This window comes from Macaca nemestrina, chromosome 12 (assembly GCF_043159975.1).
Source record: "Macaca nemestrina isolate mMacNem1 chromosome 12, mMacNem.hap1, whole genome shotgun sequence".
NCBI classification, from domain to species: domain Eukaryota; kingdom Metazoa; phylum Chordata; class Mammalia; order Primates; family Cercopithecidae; genus Macaca; species Macaca nemestrina.
Window position 1 is genome coordinate 13,418,376 of NC_092136.1, and position 26,705 is coordinate 13,445,080.

General features: G+C 38.5%; 3 protein-coding genes across 15 annotated transcripts in view; 1 reads left to right on the forward strand and 2 right to left on the reverse strand.

Annotated features, from left to right (window-relative positions):
• The window catches only part of LOC105464633 (membrane-spanning 4-domains subfamily A member 8-like), a 62,535-nt gene extending 42,456 nt beyond the window's left edge, over positions 1-20,079 (reverse strand). For 4 of the 10 annotated variants that reach the window (XR_011610539.1, XM_071074547.1, XM_071074549.1 and 1 more), the window contains exons 1-4: positions 19,948-20,079; positions 14,377-14,474; positions 13,264-13,407; positions 1,946-2,002 (exon numbers count right to left, since the gene is read on the reverse strand). Coding sequence is in view for 3 of the 10 variants with exons in the window: in XM_071074547.1 (XP_070930648.1) it covers positions 1,946-2,002; positions 13,264-13,407; positions 14,377-14,424 (249 nt within the window). In the remaining 7 variants the exon portion in view is untranslated. Of the gene's footprint in view, positions 1-1,945; positions 2,003-13,263; positions 13,408-14,376; positions 14,475-17,471; positions 17,555-19,947 lie in introns of all 10 variants that reach the window. The other 6 variants (XR_003014098.2, XR_003014099.2, XR_976897.3 and 3 more) reach the window with 4 other exon arrangements.
• Positions 17,139-26,705, forward strand: part of LOC105464631 (membrane-spanning 4-domains subfamily A member 4A-like) — a 356,637-nt gene continuing 347,070 nt past the window's right edge. Inside the window, exon 1 of the mRNA XM_071074542.1 lies at positions 17,139-17,230. The gene's annotated coding sequence lies outside the window, so the exon portion shown is untranslated. The remainder of the gene's footprint in view (positions 17,231-26,705) is intronic.
• The window catches only part of LOC105464632 (membrane-spanning 4-domains subfamily A member 12-like), a 37,647-nt gene continuing 34,953 nt past the window's right edge, over positions 24,012-26,705 (reverse strand). For 3 of the 4 annotated variants that reach the window (XM_071074551.1, XM_071074550.1, XM_011712665.3), the window contains one exon: positions 24,012-24,198. The gene's annotated coding sequence lies outside the window, so the exon portion shown is untranslated. Of the gene's footprint in view, positions 24,199-26,347; positions 26,528-26,705 lie in introns of all 4 variants that reach the window. The other variant, XR_011610541.1, reaches the window with a different exon arrangement.

Genomic DNA, 26,705 nt, shown 5'->3' on the forward strand with positions numbered 1-26,705 from the left:
AGCAAACAGCATTAATGACCTGGAGCAAAGGGAAAGAGAAAATGTTGAAATTGAAGTAAAGAGAAGAAGAATAAAAGAAAAAGGAGAAAAGTGTGGGATATATATAATATACAGTGAAAATATCTAACATACATATAATTGGAATCCTGGAGGTTGAGGGAATAGAAAGGCAATTTTGAAAAAGCAGTATTTGAAGAGAAAATGGGTGACAATATTCATAAATTGATGAAAACTATCAACCCAGACAGTCAACCCATGTAGATACATGTATTTGGCAAATTCCAAATGAGATAAATATAAAGCAAAGCGTATTTAAGTACATCATAGTAAATCTTTTAAAAACTAAAAGAGAAAATTGTAAAAGTAGTCTGAGAAGCTAAGACAAACAGAAACTTCACCATGGCAACGAGGTAAGCCAGAACACAATAGAATGACATCAGTAAAGTGCTGAAGTAAAACAAAATAATTGCCAACCTAGAATGCTACATACAGCTAAAGAATCTTTCAAAACAAAGACAATATAAGGTGGTTTTCAAACTACCAAAAGCTAAGAGAATTTATTGCCAGGATTTTTGTGCAAAAACAAGTTGAAGGGAATATCTCAGCCATAGAGAAAGTATTGCCAACTTGTAATGCTGAAATACAGAAATAAATGAAGAGAAACAAAATATAGATATGTGAATAAATACTATGTGTCACTTTGTTTTGCTGAGTTCACAGAGAACTTGGATCCTATCTTATTCTCAACCAAGACTTTCTGTTTAGCCCTCTCTGATTCTTCCCACCCAATGCCTTCTTAGTCTAAGCATTTGTTCCTTCTGCCATATTCCCTAAGCAATGATTAAGTGTTTGAATTCTTAACCTAAGGTTACTCGATTCAAAGCTCAGCTCCATCCCTTACAGAATCTAGATCTATTAATTAATATACATCTAGGGATAGTTGCATATGCTCTTGGTATCTTAGTTTCCTTATCTATAAAATATGTATATAATGTTATCAACATGGTAGGATTTGCTGTGCTGTGACCTATTGTGCAAAAACTTTGTAAGGCATCTGGTGCTTAGAAGCCATCCAATAAATCTTAACATTATTATTCTAATCATATTTTTCTCTCCTACCGTTTCAATGTATCTATATACATTTGTTCTGTCATACTTGATATCTTAATTTGAAATGAATACTGTATTTTATTTAAATTTCCATATCTGACTTTCTGGTTTGCTTCATGTATCCTGTATTATTTTGGTGTTTTATAAAATTAGCAAATAATTCTGTTGTAGTATACCCATTTAAAAATATCATAAAGTATTGTGAAGCAGTATTTTTACATTTTAGTACTTTGGACAGACTTGCACTGCTTAAGAAACAATGATATGTGCTCCTTACAGATATCGTTGTTTCTGACAAATTAAATTTTTTTTTCCCTCAAATGAGGAGGGTGAAGACCACCTGGTGACCATCAAACAGGTCATCTGAGACAAAAAATTCCTTATTTGAGTAATTTAGAAGTAATTAGATTTCCCTGTTATCTAAAGTCAGCACCTAGTTCCAGGCCTCTTTTCAACTTAAAATTTATAAGTAACTGGAATTTCTGCATATCCCTGGAATGCATGCGTGTCTAAACTCATGCTACCCTTCCTGATATTAAGACACCAAAATGTCTACAAATGTAATCGTTTAACATGCATATTACCCTTAAGCTCCCGCTTTAAGGTCCATAAATATCCCTAAAGAAAAATCCACTGTGGCATGCTCAGTCCTCACCTGCTCAGATGCCCTGCTGCACTCTTCTGCAGCATCCTTTCATTCTGATAAAACTTTATTTTTAAAAACCTATACTATTGTTGCTAAATTTTTCTAGCCAACCCATGAGCTGACCACTTTCTGAGGCCAGCGCTCTGACACCTAACACAGCATGAAATTGTTTTAATCATTTTGACTTACCAACCTTGGGGAAGGTTTCCTCTCCGCTGCTATTGCAAAACTTCCTGATATAACATACTGAGAACAAAAAGAGGCATACATAAGAATAGTTTCCTTATCATACAAGAGATTCTCAGAACTTTAATAACATGAAGCCCATGCAAAGAGTAGCTGAAGTTTAAGAAGAATTTGGCTGAAATACCAAAATTCCTGTTGTAGTTCTGTGGTAGCCCCTGGAAAAATCACCCAGCTATAAATCCAATGGTTCTTTAGTATATAGAGAATCATTACTGGATTACTGTGATGCTTGTATTTGGCATAAAATACAGGGATATTTTAAACATGATTTTATAGCTTGGAGGGTAAATAAAAACTTACGTGGTTTTATTTAATAACTTCTTACTGAATATATGAGTTTTATTGCTAGAAAATATATGTTGTTAAAATTTGGTGAGTTCATATTCACAGATGTTCAATATAATGTTATTGAAAAATATTTTACTAACCGGAAACAGCATTGAAAATAGTTCATCTGCAGTTTAATTTTTGAAATGCAAGTGTCATGTATTAGCTTCCAGATGTAACTTATAGTGAATATTCTATTGTTTTTCTGGCACTGATTGGAAGGACAATAGTTTTCAGTGCATCAATAATTGATTTTTTTTTCCATTGGTGTAAACTGCATGTGTGTATGCAGTTTTTTAATGACATTATATGATTATCTAGTCTGTAACAAGTGGAGCAGAGAATGTTCCTTTCTCAGAAAATGGGGCCTCTGAAAAATCACAGTAAATAGTGTTAGAGACAGATAAACAAATGAACAACATATAGAGAAGAGATTTTCATGTCATATTAAAATATGAAGTAAATAAAACAGAATGATATGATAAAGGATATGCTGAGGGTGAAATTCAAGAGGTTTTTCAAAAAGGTTTCTCAGAAAAGGTGACATTTAAACTGTGATTTGCATGACAGTAAGACTTGAGGGTGCAGCATCTTAAGGTGAGAAAACAGCTACTACAAAGGACCTAAGCCTCTGTGCTAGAGTATCTGCCTCTGGGAAGCCTCCCTCCTTTCTTCCAGTTGTGGTGACCATCTGCGTCAAGCATCTATGATCTGTGTTTCTATAATAACACTCAAATATGTTGAAAAAATTATACATACATTTGTTTGCCTCTTTATATCCTTAGTTCAAAATGGAATTTAGATGACTTGCATAAGTACACACACTAGGTTTAAAAATTTGTGAATAGAAGTAATTAATATATAAAGACACTAGGGATGATCACTGGCTGAGGTTGGGGGTAATTTTAACCAGTGAAATTGTACTGTGGGTCCCTGAATAATGAATAAGGCTAGATAAAACTAATCTTCACTTTTGACTCTGTGATGACTGGTGGCTTCCTTACTGCATGGTCACCTAATAATAATATGACATATAAATGTATTTAACCCATGTGCGACTTATCCACACTGGGTAACCAATGCTCTCAATGTACTAGATTCCCATCATAACTTGGAGGCCAGACCCAGTTAATCACTGTCAGAATGAAAACACACACTGCATTTGCTCTACCAGCTACTGCCATATTGTTATTATTCTTTATGCAGGAAAATTCAGTGGAGTTATCTAAACTTACTATCTTGTCTTCCAATTATTTCTTAAGCCCACTCCAATCAGGTTTTCAATTCTACCTTGCCAATGAACCTCTTTTTGTCAAGATCATTCATTACCTCAATGTTATAAAATCTAATGACAATTTTAGCTCTTGTCTTATCTAACTTGGCCTAATCTGTAGTCTTCAAGAGTTAATTGCTCCTTTTTTCTTGACTCTGCTTTCCTCAGTTGACTTCCAATGTAGCATACTCTCTTATTTTTCTCTTTTTCAATTGTCTTTGCCCTTCCCTCCTCTTCAGTCTGAATTCCTGATGCTGTAGGTACACCAGGTCTCAAGCCTTGGTCCTTTACTCTATCCCATCTACACAATTGAGATCCCTTCTTAATAATTTCTTGTTTTCTTACAGTACTAAATACCATCAATATGACAATAATCTCACACTTACATTTCTCTCTCAAACTCCAGACTCAAATACAGATAGGTACTTGACATCTCTACCTGGTATCTAAAAAAGATTTCAAACCCAATGTGTCCCAAATTGAACACCCAAAATTCTACCCTCTTCAAACCACCTCTGCTCATAGTCTTACTCATTTTAGTCAATGTCAAATCCATTCTTCTAATTACTTGAGGAAATATTTTGGAGTCTTCTTTATTTCTTTTTCCCCTTTCACATCTCACATACAATCCATTAGGAAGTTTTATGGTCTCTTATCAAAGTATATCCTAAACAAACTACTTTTTGTTTTGCTACCTCCCTGGTTTGAGCCACTATCATCTCTTATGGATAACTGTAATCAGATTTTAGGAGGTCTCCTTGCTTTGACCTTTGCTCCGTTATAATTTCTTAATGATCTTTAAACTTAATTCAGATCATGTCATTCCTCTGTTCAGCATCCTGCAATGACTGTCAATGATATTCATCCATGCAATGATCACAGATCCTTAGATTATCATGTCTTCTGTCATACAGCTGACCTCCTTTTCTACCAATTTTCCCTTAGCTGAATTTGCTCCATCCAAACTCGCCTCTTCTTTAGTAAACACTCTAGGCTTGTTCTTAGCCTAAGACCTGTTCTCCTTCTTACTCTTCCTCCAGATATCCAGTGGCTTATTACTTCACTCCTTCAAGTCTTAGCTCTAATGTTTTCTTTTCAATGAGGCTTGAACATTCTATAAAAATTGTAACCTGCCAGGCATGGTGGCTCACACCTGTAATCCCAGCACTTTGGGAGGCTGAGGCAGGTGGATCACTTGAGACCAGGAGTTTGAGACCAACCTGGCCACCACGATGAAGCCCCATCTCTACTAAAAATATAAAAATTAGCTGGGCCTAGTGGTGGACACCTGTAATCCTAGCTACTTGGGAGGCTGAGGCAGGAGAATCACTTGAATCCAGGAGGTGGAGTTTGCAGATCAGGCCACTGCACTCCAGACTGGATGACAGAGCAAGACTCCGTCTCAAAAAAAAAAAAAAAATTGTAACCTGCACTAACCTCATGTTTCTTTACCCTCCTCTATATTTTATTGTTTTCCCACAGTACTTTTAAATATTTATGATGTATGACATGATGTTCTGATATATGTATATTTTGTGAAATGATTACCATAATCAAACCAACATATACATCAACATAGTATTTTTTTGGGGGGGTGAGAACATTTAAGATCTACTCTCTTAGCATTTTCAGGTATATAATACCTTATTAACTATAGTCATAATGGTGTACAATAGATGTCCAGAGCTTATTCTTCCTGTTAACTGAAACTTCTTACTTTTTGACCAATATGTCCCCTAAGTGCCAGACCCTGACAACCACCATTCTACTTTATGCTTTTATGAATGTGACTTTTTAAGATTCCATATATAAGTGAGACCATACAATGATATGGTTTCGCTGTGTCCCCACCCAAATCTCATCTTGAATTGTAGTTCCCATGATCCCCATGTATGGTAGGTAATGGAACAATGGGGCAGTTACCCTCATGCTGTTCTCATGATAGTCAGTGAGTTCTCCCAAGATCTGATGGTTTCATAAGGGACATCCCCCTTTGCTCAGCACTCACTTCTCTCACCTGCTGCCATGTAAGATGTGCCAGTTTTGCCTTCTGTCATAGTTGTAAGTTTCCTGTGGCCTCCTTAGCCATGAGGAACTCTGTCAATTAAACCTCTTTTCTCTATAAATTACTCAGTTTTGGGTATTGTACTAGTTCATTTTCTTGCTGCTGATAAAGACATACCTGAGACTGGGCAATTTACAAAAATTTACAAATTGTGCTACTATAAACATGCATATTCAAGTACCTTTTATGTATAATGACTTATTTTCTTCTGGGTAGATACCCAGTAGTGGGATTTCTGGATCAAATGGTAGATCACTTTTAGTTCTTTAAGGAATCTCCACACTGTTTTCCATAGTGGTTGTACTATTTTATATTCCCACCAACAGTGTAAAAGTGCTCCCTTTTCACCACATCCAGGCCAACATCTATTATTTTTTGATTATGGTCATTCTTACAGGAGTGAGGTGGTATCACTCCTGTGGTTTTGATTTGCGTTTCCCTGATAATATTGAGCATTTTTCCATATGCTTGTTGGCCATTTGTGTATCTTCTTTTGAGAATTGTCTATTCATGTCCTTAGCCTACTTTTTGATGGGACTGTTTGTTTTTTTCTTGCTGATTTGTTTGTGTTATTTGTAGATTCTAGATATTAGTCCTTCATTGGATATATAGATTGTGAAGATTTTCTCCCACTCTGTATGTTGTCTGTTAACTCTGCTGATTATTTCTTTTGGTGTGCAGAAACTTTTTAGTTTAATTAAGTCCCATCTAGTTTTCTTTGTTTTGGTTGCATTTGCTTTGGGGTTCTTGGTCATGAAGTCTTTGCCCAAGCCAGTGTCTAGAAGGGTTTTATGATGTTATTTTCTAGAATCTTTAGGGTTTCTGGTCTTATATTTTGAGTCTTTGATTCATCTTGAGTTGATTTTTGTAGGAGATGAGAGACAAAGATCCAGTTTAATTCTTCTACACGTGGCTTGCCAATTATCCCAGCATTTGTTGAATATGGTGTCCTTTCCCCACTTTATGTTTTTGTTTGCTTCGTGGAAGATCAACTGGCTATAAGTATTTAGGTTTATTTCTGGGTTCTCTGTTCTGTTCAATCAGTCTATGTGCCTATTTTTATACTAGTACTGTGCTGTTTTGTACCAGTACTATGCTGTTTTGGTAACTATGGCCTTACGGTTTAGTTTGAAGTTGGGTAATGTGATGCCTCCAGATTTGTTCTTTTTGCTTAGTCTTGCATTGGCTATGCAGGTTCTTTTTGGTTCCATACAAATTTTAGGATTGTTTTTCCTAGTTCTGTGAAGAATGATTGTGGTACTTTGATGGTAATTGCTTTGAATTTTTAGATTACTTTTGGCAGTATGAACGTTTTTCCCAATATTGATTCTACTTATCCCTGAGCATGGGATGTGTTTCCATTTGTCTGTGTCATCTACGATTTCTTTCAGCAGTGTTTTGTAGTATTCCTGTAGAGGCCTTTCACCTCCTTGGTTAGGTACATTCCTAAGCGTTTTATTTTTATTTTTTGCAGCTATTGTAAAAGGGGTGGAGTTTTTGATTTGATTCTCAGCTTGGTAACTGTTGGTGTATAGCAGAGCTACTCATTTGTGTACATTAATTTTATATCATGAAACTTTGCTGAATTCATTTACCAGTTCTAGGAGCTTTTTGGAAGAGTCTTTAGAGTTCTCTAGGTATACATTCATGTCATCAGCAAACAGCAACAGTTTGACTTCCTCTTTACTGATTTGGATGCCCTTTATTTCTCTCTCTTGTCTGATTGCTCTGGCTAGGACTTCCAGTACTATATTGAATACAAGTAGTAAAAGTGGGCATGCCTGTCTTGTTCCAGTTCTCAGGGGGAAGAATTTCGAGTTTTACACTTTCAGTGTAATGTTGACTGTGGTTTTGTTGTAGATAGCTTTATTACCTTTATATCCCTTCTATTCCAATTTTGCTGAGGGTTTTAATCATAAACAGATGCGGAATTTTGTCAAATTCTTCTTATGAATCTATTGAGATTATTATGTGACTTTTGTTTTTAATTCTGTTTATGTGATGTATTCCATTTATTGACTTGTGCATGTTAAACTATCCCTGCCTCCCTGATATAAAACCCACTTGATTATGGTGGATTATCTTTTTGATATGCTGTTGGATTCTAGTTTGTTAGTATTTTTTGCTAGTATTTTTTTGAGCATTTTAAAATCTATGTTCATTAAGGATATTGGTCTGTAGCTTTCTTTTTTTGTTATATTCTTCTCTGGTTTTGATATTAGGGTGATACTGGCTTCATAAAATAATTTAGGGAGGATTCCTTCTTTCTCTGTCTTTTGGAATAGTGTCAATAGGATTGGTACCAATTCTTCTTTGAATGTCTGCCAGAATTAAGCTGTGAATTCGTCTGGTCCTGGACTTTATTTTGTTGGCAGTTTTTACAAATTATCATTTCCAATCTTGTTGTTAGTGGTATGTTCAAAGATTCTATATCTTCCTGGTTTAATCTAGGAGGGTTCTATGTTTCCAGGAATTTATCCATCTCCTTTAGGTTTTCTAGTTTATGCATGTAAAGGTAGGTGTTCATAGTAGCCTTGACTAATCTTTTACATTTCTGTGGTATCAGTTGTAATTTCTCCCTTTTTGTTTCTAATTGAGCTTATTTGGATCTTCTGTCTTCTTTTCTTGGTTAATTTGGCTAATGTTCTATCAATTTTATTATTCTTTTCAAAGAATCAACTTTTTTATGGTATTTTTTTTTGTTTCAATTTCATTTAGTTCTGCTCTGATCTTTATTATTTTTTTCTTCTGCTGGGTTTGGGTTTGGATTGTTCTTCTTTCTCTAGTTCCCTGAAGTGTGACCTTAGGTTGTCTATATGTGCTCTTTCAGACTTTTTAATGTAGGTATTTAAGGCTATGAATTTTTTTTTAGCACTGTCTTTGCTGTATTCCAGAGGTTTTGATAGGTTGTGTCACTATTATTGTTCAGTTTAAAGAATTTTTACATTTCAATCTTGATTTCATTGTTGACTCAATGATCATTCAGAAGCAGGTTATTTAACTTCCAGGGATTTGCATGGCTTTGAGGGTTCCTTTTGGAGTTGATTTCCAATTTTATTCTACTGTGGTCTGAGAGAGTACTTGATATTATTTCAATTTTCTTTTTCTTTTTTTGAGATGGAGTCTTGCTCTGTCACCCAGGCTGGAGTGCAGTGGCATGATCTCGGCTCACTGCAAGCTCTGCCTCCCAGGTTCACACCATTCTCCTGCCTCAGCCTCCCAAGTAGCTGGAACTACAGGTGTGCGCCACCGTGCCCGGCTAATTTTTTGTATTTTTAGTAGAGATGGGGTTTCACCGTGTTAGCCAAGATGGTCTTGATCTCCTGACCTTGTGATCTGCCTGCCTCGGCCTCCCAAAGTGCTGAGATTACAGGTGTGAGCCACCGCACCCGGCCTCAATTTTCTTAAATTTATTGAGACTGGTTTAGTGGCCTATCATATGGTCTATCTTGGAGAAAGTTCCCTAATATGATGAGTAGAATGCATATTTTGCAATTGTTGGGTAGAATTGCTCTGCAAATATCTGTTAAACCCCTTTGTCCAGGGTATAGTTTAAATCTATTGTTTTTTGTCGACTTTCTGTCTTGATGACCTGTCGAGTGCTGTCGATGGAGTATTGAAGTACCCCACTCCTATTGTGTTGCTGTCTATCTCATTTCTTAGGTCTAGTAGTAATTGTTTTTTAAGTCCATTGTTAGGTTCCTATATATTTAGGATTGTGATATTTTCCCATTGGACTGGTTCTTTTATCATTGTATAACATCCTTCTTTGTCTTTGTTAACTGCTGTTGCCTTAAAGTCTGTTTTGTCTGCTAAAAGAATAACTACTCCTACTCACTTTTGGTGTCCATTTGCATGGAATATCTTATTGTACCCCTTTACCTTAAGCTTATATGAGTCCTATGTGTCAGATGGGTCTCCTGAACATGACAGAAACTTGGTTGGTGAATTCTTATACATATCGCCATCCTATATCTTTTAAGTGGACCATTTAGACCATTTACATTCAATGTTAGTATTGAGGTGTGAGGTACTATTCCATTCATGTTGCTATTAGTTGCCTGAAAACCTTGTTTTTTTCATTGTGTTACTGTTATGTAGGTCCTGTAAGATTCATGCTTCAAGGAGGTTCTATTTTTGTGATTTTGAAGATTTGTTTCAATATTTAGAGCTCCTCTTAGCTGTTCTTGTAGTGCTGGCTTGGTAGCGGTGAATTCTCTCTGCATTTGTTTGTCTGGAAAAGGCTATATCTTTCCCTCATTTATGAAACTTAGCTTTGCTGGATACAAAATTCTTGGCTAATAATTGTTTTGTTTAAGGAAGCTAAAAATAGGACCCCAATCCCTTCTAGCTGGTAGAGTTTCTGCTGAAAAATTTGCTATCAATCTGATAGGTTTTCCTTTATAGGTTATCTGATGCATTTTCCTCACAGTTCTTAAAATTATTTCCTTTTTCTTGACTTTAGATAACCTGATGACTATGTGCCTAGGCAATGATCTTTTTGCAATGAATTTCTTAGGTGTTCTTTGAGGTTCTTATATTGGATGTCTAGATCTCTAGCAAGGCTGGGGAAGTTTTCCTTGATTATTCTCTCAAATACGTTTTCCAAACCTTTAGATTTCTCTTCTTCCTTAAGAACACCAATTATTCTTAGGTTTGAAGATTTAACATAGTTCCAAACTTCTTTTTTTTTTTTTTTTTTTTTTTTTACAGAGGTTGTATCATTTCTTTTTTTTTTTTTATTTATAGACAATGTGATTTTTTTAAAAATTTATTTATTATTATTATACTTTAAGTTCTAGGCTACATGTGCATAACGTGCAGGTTTGTTACATATGTATACTTGTGCCATGTTGGTGTGCTGCACCCATCAACTCGTCAGCACCCATCAACTCGTCATTTACATCAGGTATAACTCCCAATGCAATCCCTCCCCCCTCCCCCCTCCCCATGATAGGCCCCGGTGTGTGATGTTCCCCTTCCCGAGTCCAAGTGATCTCATTGTTCAGTTCCCACCTATGAGTGAGAACATGCGGTGTTTGGTTTTCTGTTCTTGTGATAGTTTGCTAAGCCATCCCATTACTGGGTATATACCCAAAGGATTATAAATTATGCTGCTATAAAGACACATGCACACGTATGTTTATTGCGGCACTATTCACAATAGCAAAGACTTGGAATCAACCCAAATGTCCATCAGTGACAGATTGGATTAAGAAAATGTGGCACATATACACCATGGAATACTATGCAGCCATAAAAAAGGATGAGTTTGTGTCCTTTGTAGGGACATGGATGCAGCTGGAAACCATCATTCTTAGTTCCAAACTTCTTAGAGGCTTTGTTCATTTTTTAAAATTCTTTTTCTTGTCTTTGATGGATTGAGTTAATTTGAAAACCTGTCTTTAAGCTCTGAAGTTCTTTCTTCTGCTTTTTCAATTCTGTTGCAGAGACTTTCCAGTGCATGTTGCATTTCTCTAAGTGTGTCCTTGATTTCCAGAAGTTGTGATTGTTTTTTATTTATGCTCTCCATTTCACTGAAGAAATTTCCTTTCATATTCTGTATCATGTTTTTGACTTCCTTAAGTTGAACTTCACCTTTCTCTGGTGCCTCCTTGATTAGCTTAATAGCTGACCTTCTGAATTATTTTTCTGGCAATTTGGATCTTTCATCTTGGTTTGGATCCATTGTTGGTGAACTGGTATGATCTTTTGGGGATGTTAAAGAACTTTGTTTCGTCATATTCCCAGAATTGTTTTTCTGATTCCTTCTCATTTGGGTAGACTATGTCAGAGGGAAGATCTGGGATTCAAGTGCTGCTGTTCAGATTCTTGTGTCTCACGGGGTGCTCCCTCGATGTGGTTTCCTCTAGATATGGGGCTTCCTAAGAGCCAAACTTTAGTGATTGTTTTTGCTCTTCTGGGTCTAGCCATCCAGCAGAACTACTGGGCTCCAGGCTGGTACTGGGGAGTGTCTGCAAAGAGTCCTGTGATGTGATCTGTCTTCAGGTCCTGCAGCCATGGGTACCAGCACCTGCTCTGGTGGAGGTAGCAGGGGAGTGAAGTGGACTCTGTGAGGGTCCTTGGTTGTGTTTTTGTTTAGTGCGCTGGTTTTGTTTTGGTTGGTCTCCAGCCAGGAGGTGATTCTTTCAAGAGTGTATCAACGGTGGTCTTATAGGGAGGATGCAAACTTGCCCTAGGAACAGCTGATAAAGTACTCAGTTTTTTCAGGCAGTGAGCAGGGTCATAGAGCTCCTAAGAGATTATGACCTTTATCTTTGGCTACCATGGCAGGTAAGAGAAAGACCATCAGGTGGGAGCAGGCATAAGAGTATCTGAGTTCAGCCTCTTTTTGGGCAGGGTTTGCTATGGCTGCTATGTGGGCTGGGGGCATGGCTCCCAGCCTAATGGAGTTATATTCCCAGGGGGATTATGGCTGCCTCTGCTGAGTCATATAGGTCACCAGAGAAGTAGGGGAAAGCTGGGAGTCACAGGCCTCACCTTGCTCCCATGCAGCCCATAGTCCTAAAGGCCAGTCTCACTTGGGAGGGTTTTGATTATTGATTCAATCTTCACTAATATTGTTCTGTTCAGATTTTCTATTTCTTCAAGAATCAGTGTTGGTAGGTTATATGTTTCTAATCTTGGTCTATTGTATCCACTGCTGTAAGTGAAGCACTTAGAAGAAAGCCTGGTCTATAGTAGGTATTTAGTAAATTTTTGCTGAGTGAATGAACTAAAATATTTTTGGGAGATAGATATTACTGAGAAGTGTGTGGGAAAATGGAAGGAGGAATATTTAACTCTGTGCTATAAGACATAATATAAATTCCTTAGAAATCTCTGTTGAGTCCGGGTGTGGTGGCTCACGCCTGTAATCCCAGCACTTTGGGAGGCTGAGGCGAGCGGATCACAAGGTCAGGAGTTTGAGACCAGCCTGACCAACATGGTGAAACCCGGTCTGTACTAAAAATAGAAACAATTAGCCAGGTGTGGTGGCATGCGCCTGTAATCCCAGCTACTCGAGAGGCTAGGGAGGAGAATTGCTTGAACCCGGGAAGCGGATGTTGCAGCGAGCTGAGATTGCGCCATTGCACTCCAGCCTGTGCAACAAAGTGAGACTCCATCTCAAAAAACAAAAAACAAACAAACAAAGGAAATCCCTGTTGAATTCCTTCAAATTCCTCTTGGGCTAGTAATGCCCTGATCTCTCTTCTTCTTTGTGGAACTACTTTTAATAGTTCCTCTATTGCCCTAGAAATGAAGTTCTGGCTCTCAGATTGCCTACATTATTGGGACACCTGAGCTTTATAAGTAAGCTGAGCACTCATTAACCACTTACTATTTGTCGTTTGGAACCTTACCATTCTTTGACCCCCAATGTTTGCTCAACTAAATAAACTCTTTGTATGAAACAATTTTATAAGTAAATTTACCACTTTAAAATATCTTCAAAGATACAAGACTGAATTCTTCGACAGCAAGGATTATACGTTTTCACAGATGGCATCTCTAGCACATTGCTTGGCCACAGAAGCAGTCATTAAATATATTGAATGAATAAATAAATGCTCATCAGAAAAATAATTTACTCACAATTAAGAATGACAAAAGTGGAAATCCTGATATCAAGGCTATAGGCAAGTAGCTTGCTGAAAATGAAGCAGATTCATTAAGACATAAATATATCCAGATTTTTCCCAGAGCACAGTGGATCAGACCAATAATTATTTGAGCAGCCTATAAGAAAAGAATGTCAGAATCAATTATATGATACATACGTTTTAAGAGAGTTACAAATTAGGTGATGGAAAGGGAAGGGAGGGAGTATAGCTTCCATGTTTCTGAATCTCAGGAGTCTTTGCTACTATTCTTGTTCAGCCCTCAAAATTATCCAAAAACTGGGGAGAAGCCAAGGTGACAGAAGAAGGTAGCAGCCATAAAAGTGCTTAGAATTGCTACATGTAGTTCACACAGGAATTATGCATGATGGTTTTTAGCAACTGGTAGATGTATGGTTGCTTTCAGGCAAATGAAGGTGTTCTAGTGGCTTGTTTATGGGCCAGGTCAGCAAAATACATGGATCCAGCTCCTTTCCCTGATGTGTTTTTTACCATACCTATCAATCAGTTAATACAAAAATGGTTTTCTTGTGATAGCAATTTTGATTTTTAACACCATGGGAGGAACACTTGCAATCAGTCCTGCTGAATCCTAAGATTCTCGCCCCTGTGATCTTAGGCACTTTCTTGAGCCATACAATCTCATAGTTTGGTTTTTGAGCTCACTCAAGTCCCCAATAATTAGGCTGTATTATGAAAAAATACGTAGCATACTAGGTTTGGTTGGGGAAAAAGAGTAGATAGTGGTCCAAAATATCAACTTCCTTGAGATAAATGTAGAGAAAGAGCATCGAGAGCATCGTGCTATGAGATGATCAATGTCCACAAAGCCCTATGATCTAGATTATCTCTTGACTATGACCCCGACCTTGTCATCTCCTTTAGGACCCAGTCTCAGCTTTATTTCAAACTCTTTATAGATATACACAGACAAAGGGAAAATCACAGCAGTAGGATTGCTGGGACTCAGTTTATCAACTCTTTCCCATTGGGTAACTGAGATAGAGGAATTGATGTCTCTTTCCTTAAATATTTGGGATCTGCAACACCAAAATCATTTATCCACTCAAGTAGCATTGAATCTTACCCCCAACATTCTGATTTCTTCTTTCAACACAATGTGAGATGATGGCATGTTATCCAAAATATGGTGTAGACATTAGAAAGGATGAATGGAATCTATCTCTAAAGGCAACATAGAAAAAATAAACATAGTGATTTTAAAAACAGTGATCTCAGATAAGCACTTAAAAGTCATTGAGAAACCTATCATTGTTGTCTTTAATTTTTAAATAATGAAACAGTTCCCTGAAATAGGTATTTAAAAATTAATCAATTGATAAGCTCTCTTGGACATAGCTAATTGTCCTGTTAGATTTTATACAGTTTTACCAATTTTAAATGACACCCTGTGGGTCCTTAGGATTCTAAGATGCAGACATCATAATTTAATATGGCTTGTTTAAGCAAAATAGAACATGAGTGAGCTCACATAATCACTGGGAAGGGCAGGCTTTTCAAACAGTGCCCTGAGACAACTCGCTGATCTAAACTGAGGAGGAAGTGCTCTTGCCATTTCCTGCCCCAGAACTCTGTTGTAGAACTGGCATCATGAGAAAACCTTCCCTGTCTCCTGGGCCATCGTCTGTCCAATTGATGACTACTGTAGGGTCTCTTTTGTTGTTCTCCCCTAAATCAAACTTTAGTGCAAGAATACGTAATTGGCAGAACCTAGATCAAATGCCTGCACTTTGATTTCAAGGGATGCAAGGGAATATCGTTTTTTGGATTCTATTTTGGCAAAGGTAGCTTTTACAACTTAGTGACCAAAAAAAGGTAGGGAAGATGTTTGACACATGGCAGCCATGAATGTTTAAAAGATGGCCGCCATACATTATCTCTATGACTTTGCTATTGTGGACACCATTCTGGGTATGTGGCCAACTCACCTCAGTTTCATGCTTGTCATCTGTAGGAATTATTCCCTTATTGTACTAACTGGAAGAGAGGTGGGGAGTCTGTCTCAGGTTGGATCCATCAGTGTCACTTTCCCAGGAATTGTGTATTTAGAACTTAGATATTATAGGCCGGGCGCGGTGGCTCACGCCTGTAATCCCAGCACTTTGGGAGGCCGAGGCGGGCGGATCACAAGGTCAGGAGATCGAGACCACGGTGAAACCCTGTCTCTACTAAAAATACAAAAAATTAGCCGGGCGCGGTTGTGGGCGCCTGTAGTCCCAGCTACTCGGGAGGCTGAGGCAGGAGAATGGCGTGAACCCGGGAGGCGGAGCTTGCAGTGAGCCGAGATCGTGCCACTGCACTCCAGCCTGGGCGACAGAGCGAGACTCCGTCTCAAAAAAAAAAAAAAAAAAGAACTTAGATATTATAATGTTAGTCTGGGTTTGCCTCTAGATAAGATTATATAAACTCTTGAAATGAAGAACATTAATGTGTTCTACCATATGAGCTGAGAAGACATCCAGAAAAATCAAAAATAAAAAATAGACCAAGAGAACTACTGGAGTTCCTAATAACTTTCAATTTCCTAGTTATAGTCCTTTTCTGAAACAGATGTCTTCCTGCCCTTGGAAAATACATGTGTCTTTGTTTTGCTTAAGCTAGCAAGAGCTGTTTTCTGTTGCTCGCAGCCAAAGTATTTTTAAATTATTGCTTTGTCTTTCTTATAACTCTTGCCCTACGGCTTTGAGAATTTACTCTTTAGATTTTACAATATCTGATGGATCTTCGTTCTTTACCTAGTTTAGATTTTTTCTCAATATTTTGCCAATAGCCAACTCTGAAGTCTAAGATCTTGGTTTCAAAATCTTTGCTTACGTTATTTTTCTTTCCGATTTACATCAACCATTAATTCTTAAGGATCAGTTACCAAATAGATGTACCAATGACACATGAAACTGAGAAAATGGAGCATAGTATTGTGAAACAAGCGGATATAGACTTGAGTTCAAATCTTGTCTAGATTGACTGCTAATTGTATAATTGGTACAACTACTTTTAGACTAATAACAGTTGTCTATATTAATTACTAATGTTAAGTTCTACATAATATTTCAGAGAATTAGTTTTCTATTCCCACAGAGTTGTTTTGGGAAGCAAATAATAGGAACTGGCACAAAGTCAAATGCCAATAATGCTTTTTTCCTGTTTCCCTTCAACCTCTCTCCAGTTACTTGTATCAGATTCCTGATTCCCCTATAGTTTTGGACACTGCTTTTGGTTTCTTTTCCAGATTGTATTAGAAACAACCTCACTGGTTATTTGTGAGTGGCAAGCCACCCAGGTGCCGAGGCAAGAGACTGAAGGCACAAGCTGTTTCAGTATAATAAACAAAATACTTAAAATAAGAATAGTTGTATTAGACATAGAATATAGATATGATTATCTATGAATATTCCTAATCATTAGTTTATAGCATTATTCTTTATTCTAATATCATAATAATATTTGTTCTACAATTATAACCTAGGAAAAACCAGGCTATACAGCGACAGGAGCTGAAGGTACACGGTGAGAAGTGACCAGCAGTGTGAGCCCTCTGTCATGCCCGAATACGGCCACTAGAGGGCTCCCTGGTCTAGCGGTAATGCCAGTGCCTGGGCAGGCACCCGTTACTTAGCAGATCTTGGTCTAGAGGTAGCGCCAGTGCCTCTGAAGGCACCCGTTACTTAGCAGACCAGGAAAGGGAGTCTCCCTTTCCCGGGGGGAGTTGGAGAAGACTCTGCGCCGCCACCTCTTGTGGAAGGCCCGCCCGCATCGTCAATCAGGCCCGCCGGCAGCCGTGCGGAGGCCTAACGGAGGTCTCCCTGTGATGCGGAGGTCTCCCTGTGATGCTGTGCTTTAGCCGTCACGCTCCTGGTCCACTTTCATGTTCCGCCCTGTATACCTGGCTCCGCCTTCTCGATAGCAGTAGCAGAATTAGCGTAAGTATTAAAGTCTTTGATCTTTCTGAGAAGAGCATAGAAGAAATAATGACGTAAGCCGTGCCCTCTCTCTCTGCCTTGGCTGCCTAAAAGGGAAAGGCCCCCTGTCTGGTGGACACGTGACTCACGTGACCTTGTCAATCACTGGAGATGACTCACACTCCTTACCCTGCCCCTTTTGCCTTGTATACAGTAACTAGCAGCGCGGTCAGGCATTCGGGGCCACTACCAGTCTCCGCACCTTGGTCGTAGTGGTCCCCGGGGCCCAGCTGTCTTTTCTTCTATCTCTTTGTCTTGTGTCTTTATTTCTACAATCTCTTGTCTCTGCACAGGAAGAGAAAAACCCACAGGCCCTGTAGGGCTGGACCCTACTGTTATTTCACACCATTCCTTTGAATTCCCTTGAGTTACAATTTGCTACAAAGTAGCAGAATATGAAACAACTCAGTCACCACAGCAAAGGAACCTAAAAGCTTAAATCCAGCCTCTGTAACATGAACACAGTGGCATTTCCAAAACAGAAATCATGTGTAGAAATCACTTGCTTAAATCATTCTACCACAAAGATACATGCACTTGTATGTTCACTGCCATGCTATTCACAACGGCAAAGACATGGAATCAACCTAAATACCCATCAAAGTGGACTAGATAAAGAAAATATGACACATATGCACTGTGGAATACTACATGGCCATAAAAAAGAACAAAATCATGTCCTTTGCAGCAACATGAATGGAGCTGGAAGTCATTATACTAAGTAAATTAATGCAGGAACAGAAAACCAAATACTGCATGTTCTTACTTATGTGAGCTAAACATTGAGTACACATGAACATGAAGAAGGGAACAGCAGACACTAGGCCCTATGTGATGGTGGATGGTGGGAGGAGGTGAAGATAGGAAATCTACCTATTACGCTGGGGGCGGTGGGTCACTCCTGTAATCCCAGCACTTTGGGCGACCAAGACAGGCAAACCATGAGGACAGGAGTTCAAGACCAGCTTGGCCAACATGGTGAAACCCTGTCTCTACTAAAAATACAAAAAATTAGTTGGGCATGGTGACAGGCACCTATAATCCCAGCACTTGGGAGGCTGAGGCCGGAGAATCGTTTGAACCTGGGAGGCGAAGGTTGTAGTGAGCTGAGATTGCCACTGTACTCCAGCTGGGGTGACAATGTCTCAAAAAAAAAAAAAAATCTACCTTTCAAATACTACAAGTACTATGCTTATTAGCTGGGTAATAAAATTATCTGTACACTAAACCCCTATGACATGCAGTTTATCCATCTAACAAACCTGGACATGTACCCCTTGAACTTAAAACAAAAGTTGGAAAGGAAAAAATCTTTCGATGACTCCTCGTTCTCTTCAGGTCACAGTACACATTTCTTTGTGTGGCACATTGGAGCCAGGTATATTTGGCCTACACTTCTTTTTCCCACACAGCACTCCATCCATTCCTGACCGCTGACATTTCCACTACTGTGTGATATTTAAGTACCTTATGGTTTTTAAGTGCCTTCCCATATACATCATTGTTGCTGCAAAATCTCACAGTGTCACAGTATCTGGCTCTAGCAATGAGTTTGCACATTGTTGGAATACAATAATTGCTGGGAGAATCCTTTCTACCCATTTTGGGTATCTTGTGCCTTGGGTTTTGCACTAGAGATTATATAAACAGAAACTCATATTTTGGATGATAAGAAAGGTTGATTTCCAAGAACAGTGATTTAAGAGTTTCCCTGATTGTGTATTCCCTTTCCTGGCTGATGCGTTACCAGGAAATGCATGACGTGTTACCACATTAGGTATAGATGGGTAGATTTGTTTATGCCAGTTATGAAACATGTTTGGGAAGTTCAGCCTTAGAGCATAGGTTCTCTGGCATTTATTGAATTAGTTTTGGGCAGCCTTGGAAGGTTACCCCAAAGACACACACTGTCTTTCTCCATAGCAGATGAACCCAAGGAGATAGAACAGATGACTGAGACATGTGGCAGGTACTAAAAAGTCTTGAGAAGGCAAACTTCGGTTTCAATATTAAGGATCACATTGAATTTATACGTGCAGACAATATGAATTTCAGGAGGTGATTCTCAGAAGAGCCACTTTTCACACGAGGACTCTGTGGCCTGCTCCAGAGGAGCAGCAGTGGAATCTCTTATATAATCCTGGTTGAGGGTTCTCCCTCCTAAAGCTTTGTAGGCCAGTCGGGAAAGGGAATACAAAATCAGGGAAACTCTTGAGTCACTGTTCTTGGAAATCCACCATTCCTATCATCCAAAATATGAGTTTCTGTTGATATCATCTCTAGTGCAAAACCCAAGGCACATCTCCTAAGCTAAAAAGGATATAGAAATACGGTAAAAGATGGAAAGTAAGAGTCATTCTTGCCACAACCATGACCCTGGGATCCCCAGTTCACTACACTATCTCCATATTCTCCTCCTGTCAATTAGCCAATTTATTTTTACATGAGAGGATGCTGGGTGTGTCAACCAGGTCACTTACTGAAAACACACATTGGAAGAAAAAATATTGAAAGAAATACGTGAAAAGTGCCACAATGTATTAATTGAGGCTCTTTCCAACTGGAAGTGATTTGGAAAACACTATGACTATGGGGTGGTGGGGAACACCTGACCCTCAGCAGGTGCTAGTTTTATTCCCAGCGCCAGTGAAAATCCAACCAGGGATCCCTCCACTCACGCCTGGGCCCAGAGAGTGTGATCTGGCATTCAACTTCCTCAATGCGGGGCCTGGCAGCCCCGGGAGCCCGGTGGGTGCTTCCTCGGTGGTGCCCCTCACCTCGCCTCGCGGGGTTCTAACGTCCAAGAGCGCGGCTGTGCGAGAGACCCGCGTGGGCACCTGAGGCGCGGTGGGGCTCCCGTGGCTCCGCGGAGCCTGCAGGTTCCCAAGACGAGGGTGGGGTAGGGGCTGACAACGATGCCGCCCTTTCCTGGCTGTGTGGGCTTTATCCTCTGTCCTTGGGCCTGGCACACCCAGGGGGAAGAGGCTGTGCTTGATGTGTCGGCGGGCTGATCACGTGGGGGCCTCACTACTAACCCCAGACACACCCCCGCTTAGAAGCAGCAACATTGTCAGAAGCTCCTTGCCGCTAAGAATCCTCTGCAAAATGTGGTGGATACAGCACTGCACTTAACTCCTTCGGTCCTCAGCTTATTCTTTGGTAGAGTGGGGATGATACCCGCTCAGGTACCTCATATGCTCATGCTGCAGAACTTTGAAAACCAAAGATGTTTTACAAACATATTCCACTGCGATAAGCAGGGTGCATATATGTCCTTCAAGCCGAACCTGACAGTTTAAGTTGTATTCTCAGTGTTTAACAACTATCCTCAACACATAGTAGGAACAGATGAATGATTGCAAGGTTTTGTCTAACATATTAAAGTGTTAGCATCAGCTGGCTAATTAAGAGTAATAGATGACAGTCATGTTCGTTGAACTCTTTTATGTTTGGCGTTTTTATGATAAATTAATTCAGCAAATTTCCACTTGGTGCCAGTATGTGCTAGGCATTGTTCACAAGGCTGGGGATACAGTAGTGAATAAAACAGATGAAATTCTAATAAGAATAAGGAAGCTAATAATAAGATTCATAAGGAAAATGTATAGCATGTTAAGAATAATGAGAGCTAAGGAGAATGATAAAGTATGAAAGGGAGGTGGGGTCAATGGAAATGAGGGGAGTCAGGAAAGTCCTCATTATAAAAAAACTTGCACACAAATGTTCATAGGAGCATTCCTATATATTCCTAATAGCCAAAAGTGAAAACAACCCAAATCCCTATAGACTAATGAATGAACAAATAATATTTGGTATATCCATATAATGTATTATTTGACAATGAAACACAACAAAGTTCTAGTTTATGCTACAGCATGAGTAAGCCTTGAAATCATTATGGTAAGTGAAAGAAGCAAGTCACAAAAGACATTCATATAAAACAGCCCCAGTAGGCAAATCCACAGAGACAAAAAGTAGACCAGTGGTTTGCTAACACTGAGGTAAGTGGTGGAGAATAAGAATTACTCTTAAGGGGTTTGGGTCCAAAATTAGGTGCTGTTATTTACACAACTCTGTGAATATACTAAAAGCCACTAAACTATACACTTTAAGTGGGCAGATTTTATAATATTTGAATTATATCTCAATGAAACTGTTATAAAAATGAAAGGCAAGATGTATGTTTTATCTCTTTACTTATGAAATTTTGAAATAATGAACACCCTACAAGGGTGACTATGATTCTTTTTCTTTTTTTATGGGGGAGGGAGAGATTGGCCTTTTCAATTTTTATGTATTTGCTTTGTTGACCAGTGCGTGATCCATATAGTGTCACTGACTTCCTTTCCCTAGAATATAAGCTCCCTGAAGGCAGGATCTTGTCTCTTTTGTTTAAATCTGTTCCCAGAAGCAAGCATTATGCCTGGTGCAAAGTAGATTGTCAAAAAGTAGTTTATGATGAATGTATGGATGAATGGAGGAGCTACCCTATATTTACATTAACAGCTCATTCTTTCCAGTATCTCAATGGTGATATCCTGCTCTGTGATAAAAAACAAATATCTTTCAGATCTGACATGGCATCCCTATCTAGAGTTATTCTTTGTGTTAAACTAGCTCAGGCTCTAAAGCTGGGACCTTGTTCAAGGATGCATGTGAATGGAGTTAAAGATTGGCGCTGCAATTGCACCTGATCTCCACTTGCAGGGCAGACTTCCTTGGTGCTGGGTTGATCAGTTAGGAGGAAGGGGCCTCAATTTCTAATTGTACTGTTCAGAGGGGACTCATCGTCTATTTCATTTTCCCAGAGGAGCTGTTATTGAGCAGTCTGTCCTTTTGAACAGGGTACTTCTGTCTAGTTTGCACAACGGCATCTTACGTGTTAGTAGCCCCTTTTCAGATTATTGGCCCCCGATCTCTACATTTCTTTCAAAATTTCTGGCATCATATCCTTCCTCATTCAGCCTGGATCCCACAGATCCAACTAATTATCTTCTTATTAAAACCCAAAATGCAAGTTTACCACCTTGTAATGCCACCTTTTCTGTGTAGGATATTTTAGGGAAACTCACAATGGCATGGATAGACACCCAACAAAGATGTCATTTGAAAGTCCAGTGTCTTCATCTGTGCTTCTAATTAAATCGTTGAGTATAATTTGGCCAATTTTTCCTCTGATTCCTGGCAACTCTTAATCCAAACAAGTACTTTATTCATTACTACTCCTCACTCCTAAATGACTTCCTTGTCAATATTTTCAAAGGACAGACAAAGGCTCTCATGTTCTTTCTTATCCTCCTCATATGGAGAAATGGATAAAAAACATTTACATTAAAGCTATTGATTCACTATTTTCTTACTTGATCAGAATTAGGTATCTTTCCTGGGTTCTAAAGTGTAATCTGTTCCTGTGCTACTAATCTCATTTCCTTCAAAGGGCTTATAAACCTTAATCCATCAATTATCTCTTTCTCCCCAGTATATTCAAATATTACTCCCTGCTTCGTATTTCTTCTCAACCCATACATTTGTACAAGTCTCTCTCACACTTGTGGTTTCTAGTTCATGAAGGTAGACCAAACAGATGCTACTTATTCCTCATATGAACTCCAATTCCAAGGAGCACCCCTACAAAAAAAATTCCATTGCCACATTGAAAAATAAGAAGCAGCTCTCTTGGTGAGCCAGAATCTGTGAATTCCTGAGAGACTAAAAGTATGCAGACTAGACTGAAGAAAAAGTACACAATAATAAAGGACCTGCAACAGGAGATGGTTCTAAATGGTGGGAATTTTTGCATTTCATAAACAAATGGCATATACATAAATAACACAGATACTCTAATCTTGAATTTATATCCCCCCAAATTACTTAAGGGGTAAGATGGGGGGACCCAGTTGCCCATTCCTGGGATAGCGAATGTGTTAATGTGCTGGGTGCATGGCACAGACTTTTAGGCAGCATTTAAAATCAACTGATAGAGGTACTGATAGCAACATGGATAGATCTTTAAAACTTACTGTTGGGAGGAGCAAAATTTGTGCATGTAATTTATCAGTGTGTATGATCTTCATGGATTCCAAATACATTCCCACAATAGAATGCCATACATTTTTGGGGAGATACTGACAAAAATGTTTTATAAAGTGGAACAATTGCTCATGGAGGGAGGGAAGGGGGAGTGGAGTATGGACATCAAAGAAAATTTTAAAAATAGGAAGCATCCTTATAGACACAACAAAACATTTCTAAGATAATTTACTTAAAATTTGAGTGTGATAAGCCACAGTGTAAAATTATAGGCAAAAATATGTAACGTTTTGGGAGCTGGACTTTCTAGACAAAATAAATCCAGCAGCTATTCATGTAGTCTCAATAACATAAAGATATGGCTAATTGTAATATACCTTCTTCACTATATGTAAGCTATGCCTGTTTTAATAATATCCAGTGAGAAAGAAATAATTAGAAGTAGTATTTAGAGCTAATCAGCAAAGAAGCCTTCACAAGTAATGGGATTATTTATCATTTATGTGAAGTCTCCTTCTCACAATGAAATAATTTTCTCGAGTTAGCATTTATTACGTCATTATCAATTTTAGGTATAGATTCTACTCTAGAAACATGTGCCCATTCATAGAATTTCTCTTACATGGAAGAATCTCTTAATTCAGGCTGACCATATTCAAACTGAGATAAATTCATGCACAGTTCCCCACATAGACAAAAATAACCACATTCATCAATTTTCATTTTTATTAATGAAATAGGGGAAAGAGAATACTGACATGGATTTAATGAAATTACATTTTCCAAGAAGCCTCTTGAACAGAATGAAGTTCTTCATCTGTCACTAAACTTTCGTCCTTGACTGAGCTCACCGATGGTTTCTTTAATATGTAGAAAAAGGATCTCCTTCTGCTATGAACCTGAGGTTAAGTTAGGTATCAGTACATTGATCATTAATAGACTCTAAAATAAAGAACTATAAAATCTGGGGTAGAATTTTGGAAATAATTCTAATAGAAGTATTCTCATCATTGAGATTTTTATTTTATTTATTTATTTTTTAGAGATGAGGTCTCTATCTGTCACCCAGGCTGGAGTGCAGTGGCACTATCATCGCTCACTGTAACCCTGAATTCCTGGGCTCAAGCCCTCCTTCCACCTTCCCCTCCTAACTAGCTACAGGACTGCAGGTATGTGCCACCACTCCTGGGTAATTTTTTCTATTTTATTTTATTTATTTTATTTTATTTGAGATAGGGTCTCACTGTGTTGCCCAGGCTGGTCTCAAAATCCTGAGCTCAAGCAATTCCCCTGCCTTAGCCTCTCAAAGTGCTGGAATTATGGGTGTGAACCACCCCACCAGGCGAGATTTTTAAATTAAACCACGTGCTTTTGATACTTTTTAGTTTCTTTCTTTGTCCTCTCTCCCTTTCTCCCTGGTTTCCATCCTCCCTTCCCTTTTGTTTCTATAGATTGAAAGCCAAAGACAATGCCATATGACAAGACAGTCCCCAAGACAATGACTCATCATAAAGGACATACTGTTTTCTACTCAAACTTGATTGCATTATTAAGTATAGCATTGAATACCTATCAGTTTAAATTCTATTTAGTTGGAGTAGAAATCTATATGTCCTTATATACCCAATCCATGTTTGTTCTCTTTTCACTTTATTCAGAGAAGAATTAAGAATAAGACCTGTGTGTGTGTGTGTGTGTGTGTGTGTGTGCGCGCGCGTGTGTGTGGTGTGTTTTTGTTTACTTTGCTTTTAGGTAGAGCCATATTTTTTTGAGATTTTGAGTTTGAATACCTTTAGATGGAACTTCAGCTCCCCATTTTAATACCTTACTTAAAGAAAATTCATTGAAAGGCAATCAGTGATCCAGATAATAGGTTTTCAATACCCTAATTCATCTGGAATTATAGCTAATTCACATGTTTTGAAAAGTAAATGACTTTTGCAGTACAAATGAAGATGTAGCCTCTGAGTGTCAAGAGAAAGTGGGAAATACGAGAAAAGAAATCTATATGATAAATTCCTCTCCCTCCTAATTCATTTTATCAGGTTAATTCAAAATAGAGATTCCTAAACAAAGCTATTTGTAAATTAAGATGGTAAACTTAACAAGGTATCTATATGGAATGATAAGTAAATTGGTGAGGCTGGAGCACAGCGTTTATGGGAGTGAGTGGTAGGAAATGAAGTCAAGAAGGTAGATTGGGCTAATTTATTGCAGAAATGAATGTTGTGCTAGAATATCAGGCTTTCATGTGGTGAGTGTTGCCTGTTTGAACTTTCATTTGGGGAGATGAAGAAACAGAGGACAGAACTGAAGTACATTTAAGGGATCATATAAAAAAGATTATCAGCTAGTTTCAATTTGAGAGTATTTCTCAGCTCCCTGGCCAGGACAGCCAAGTAGATGGTGGTGCTCTTAAATGGAAAAGACAAGGTAATCACTTTGTGGGTGAGATGATTAGTTCAGTTTTAGATGTGTTTTATTTGAGGTGCTTTGGAATCATTTGAAGTTGGCAATATGAGCCTAGAGCTCAGTAGAAAAGTCTAGGGTGGAGATTCAACATTTGGATTATTATCAATTTATAGATGGTATACATCTACCAAGCTGTAGGTATATATGGTGTTGCCTATACAAAAGCTATAGAGGTACAGTTGGAAAAGTCAAGGCACAGAATAGCAACCTGAAGAGATTAAGACCTAGGTAAGAAGGCAGGTCAAAAGGTCAAACAGATGAGATTAGAAAGTGGTAAAATGGGGAGGAAGCTTAAATTTCCTAAACCCTTCTACACATGTGGTCTAGGATATATGGACAACTCATTTTCTTCTTTGTGTTAACTTTGGTCTCCTTCTCAGTTGTTTCTATGATCTCACAGATCCCTAAGCCTCAGCCTGTTGATTGGGTGCTGGGGAAAATGGGTGGGAATATCTTTCACTGAAGTTCTCTGATTTAATGAGATTGAGGTCAAATGGAGGTTAAGTTTTCCTTTAGACATGAACTAGTTGGAATGGAGAAAGTAGGAAAATAGCTTTATTGAAAAAAGGTTTTTACCATCTTTTTCAACTTCTCCATTACTCCCACATCTTGGTTTCTGAAGACACTAAATTTCTACACTTAGATAGTCGACTTGTTCTCCCAAATTTTGAGAAATAAAGGCTTCAGACTTCAGTAGTCCCATATCCCCGTGCCTGGTAACAACTTCTACAAAGCTTTTTGTTTCCAGGGTAATATCTGTTGAATTAAACAGACCTGAGCCAGAAAATCACATGTCTTCTACCTTATTCTCTCATACGGTGTGGACATAAAAGTACCCTGTAATGCAAAACACTTTTATAAAAGGGAAGATTATTCAGCTGTGGAGGGACCCATGTAAATGCACGACAGTTAGTGCCGAGTGTTCTCAGTTATC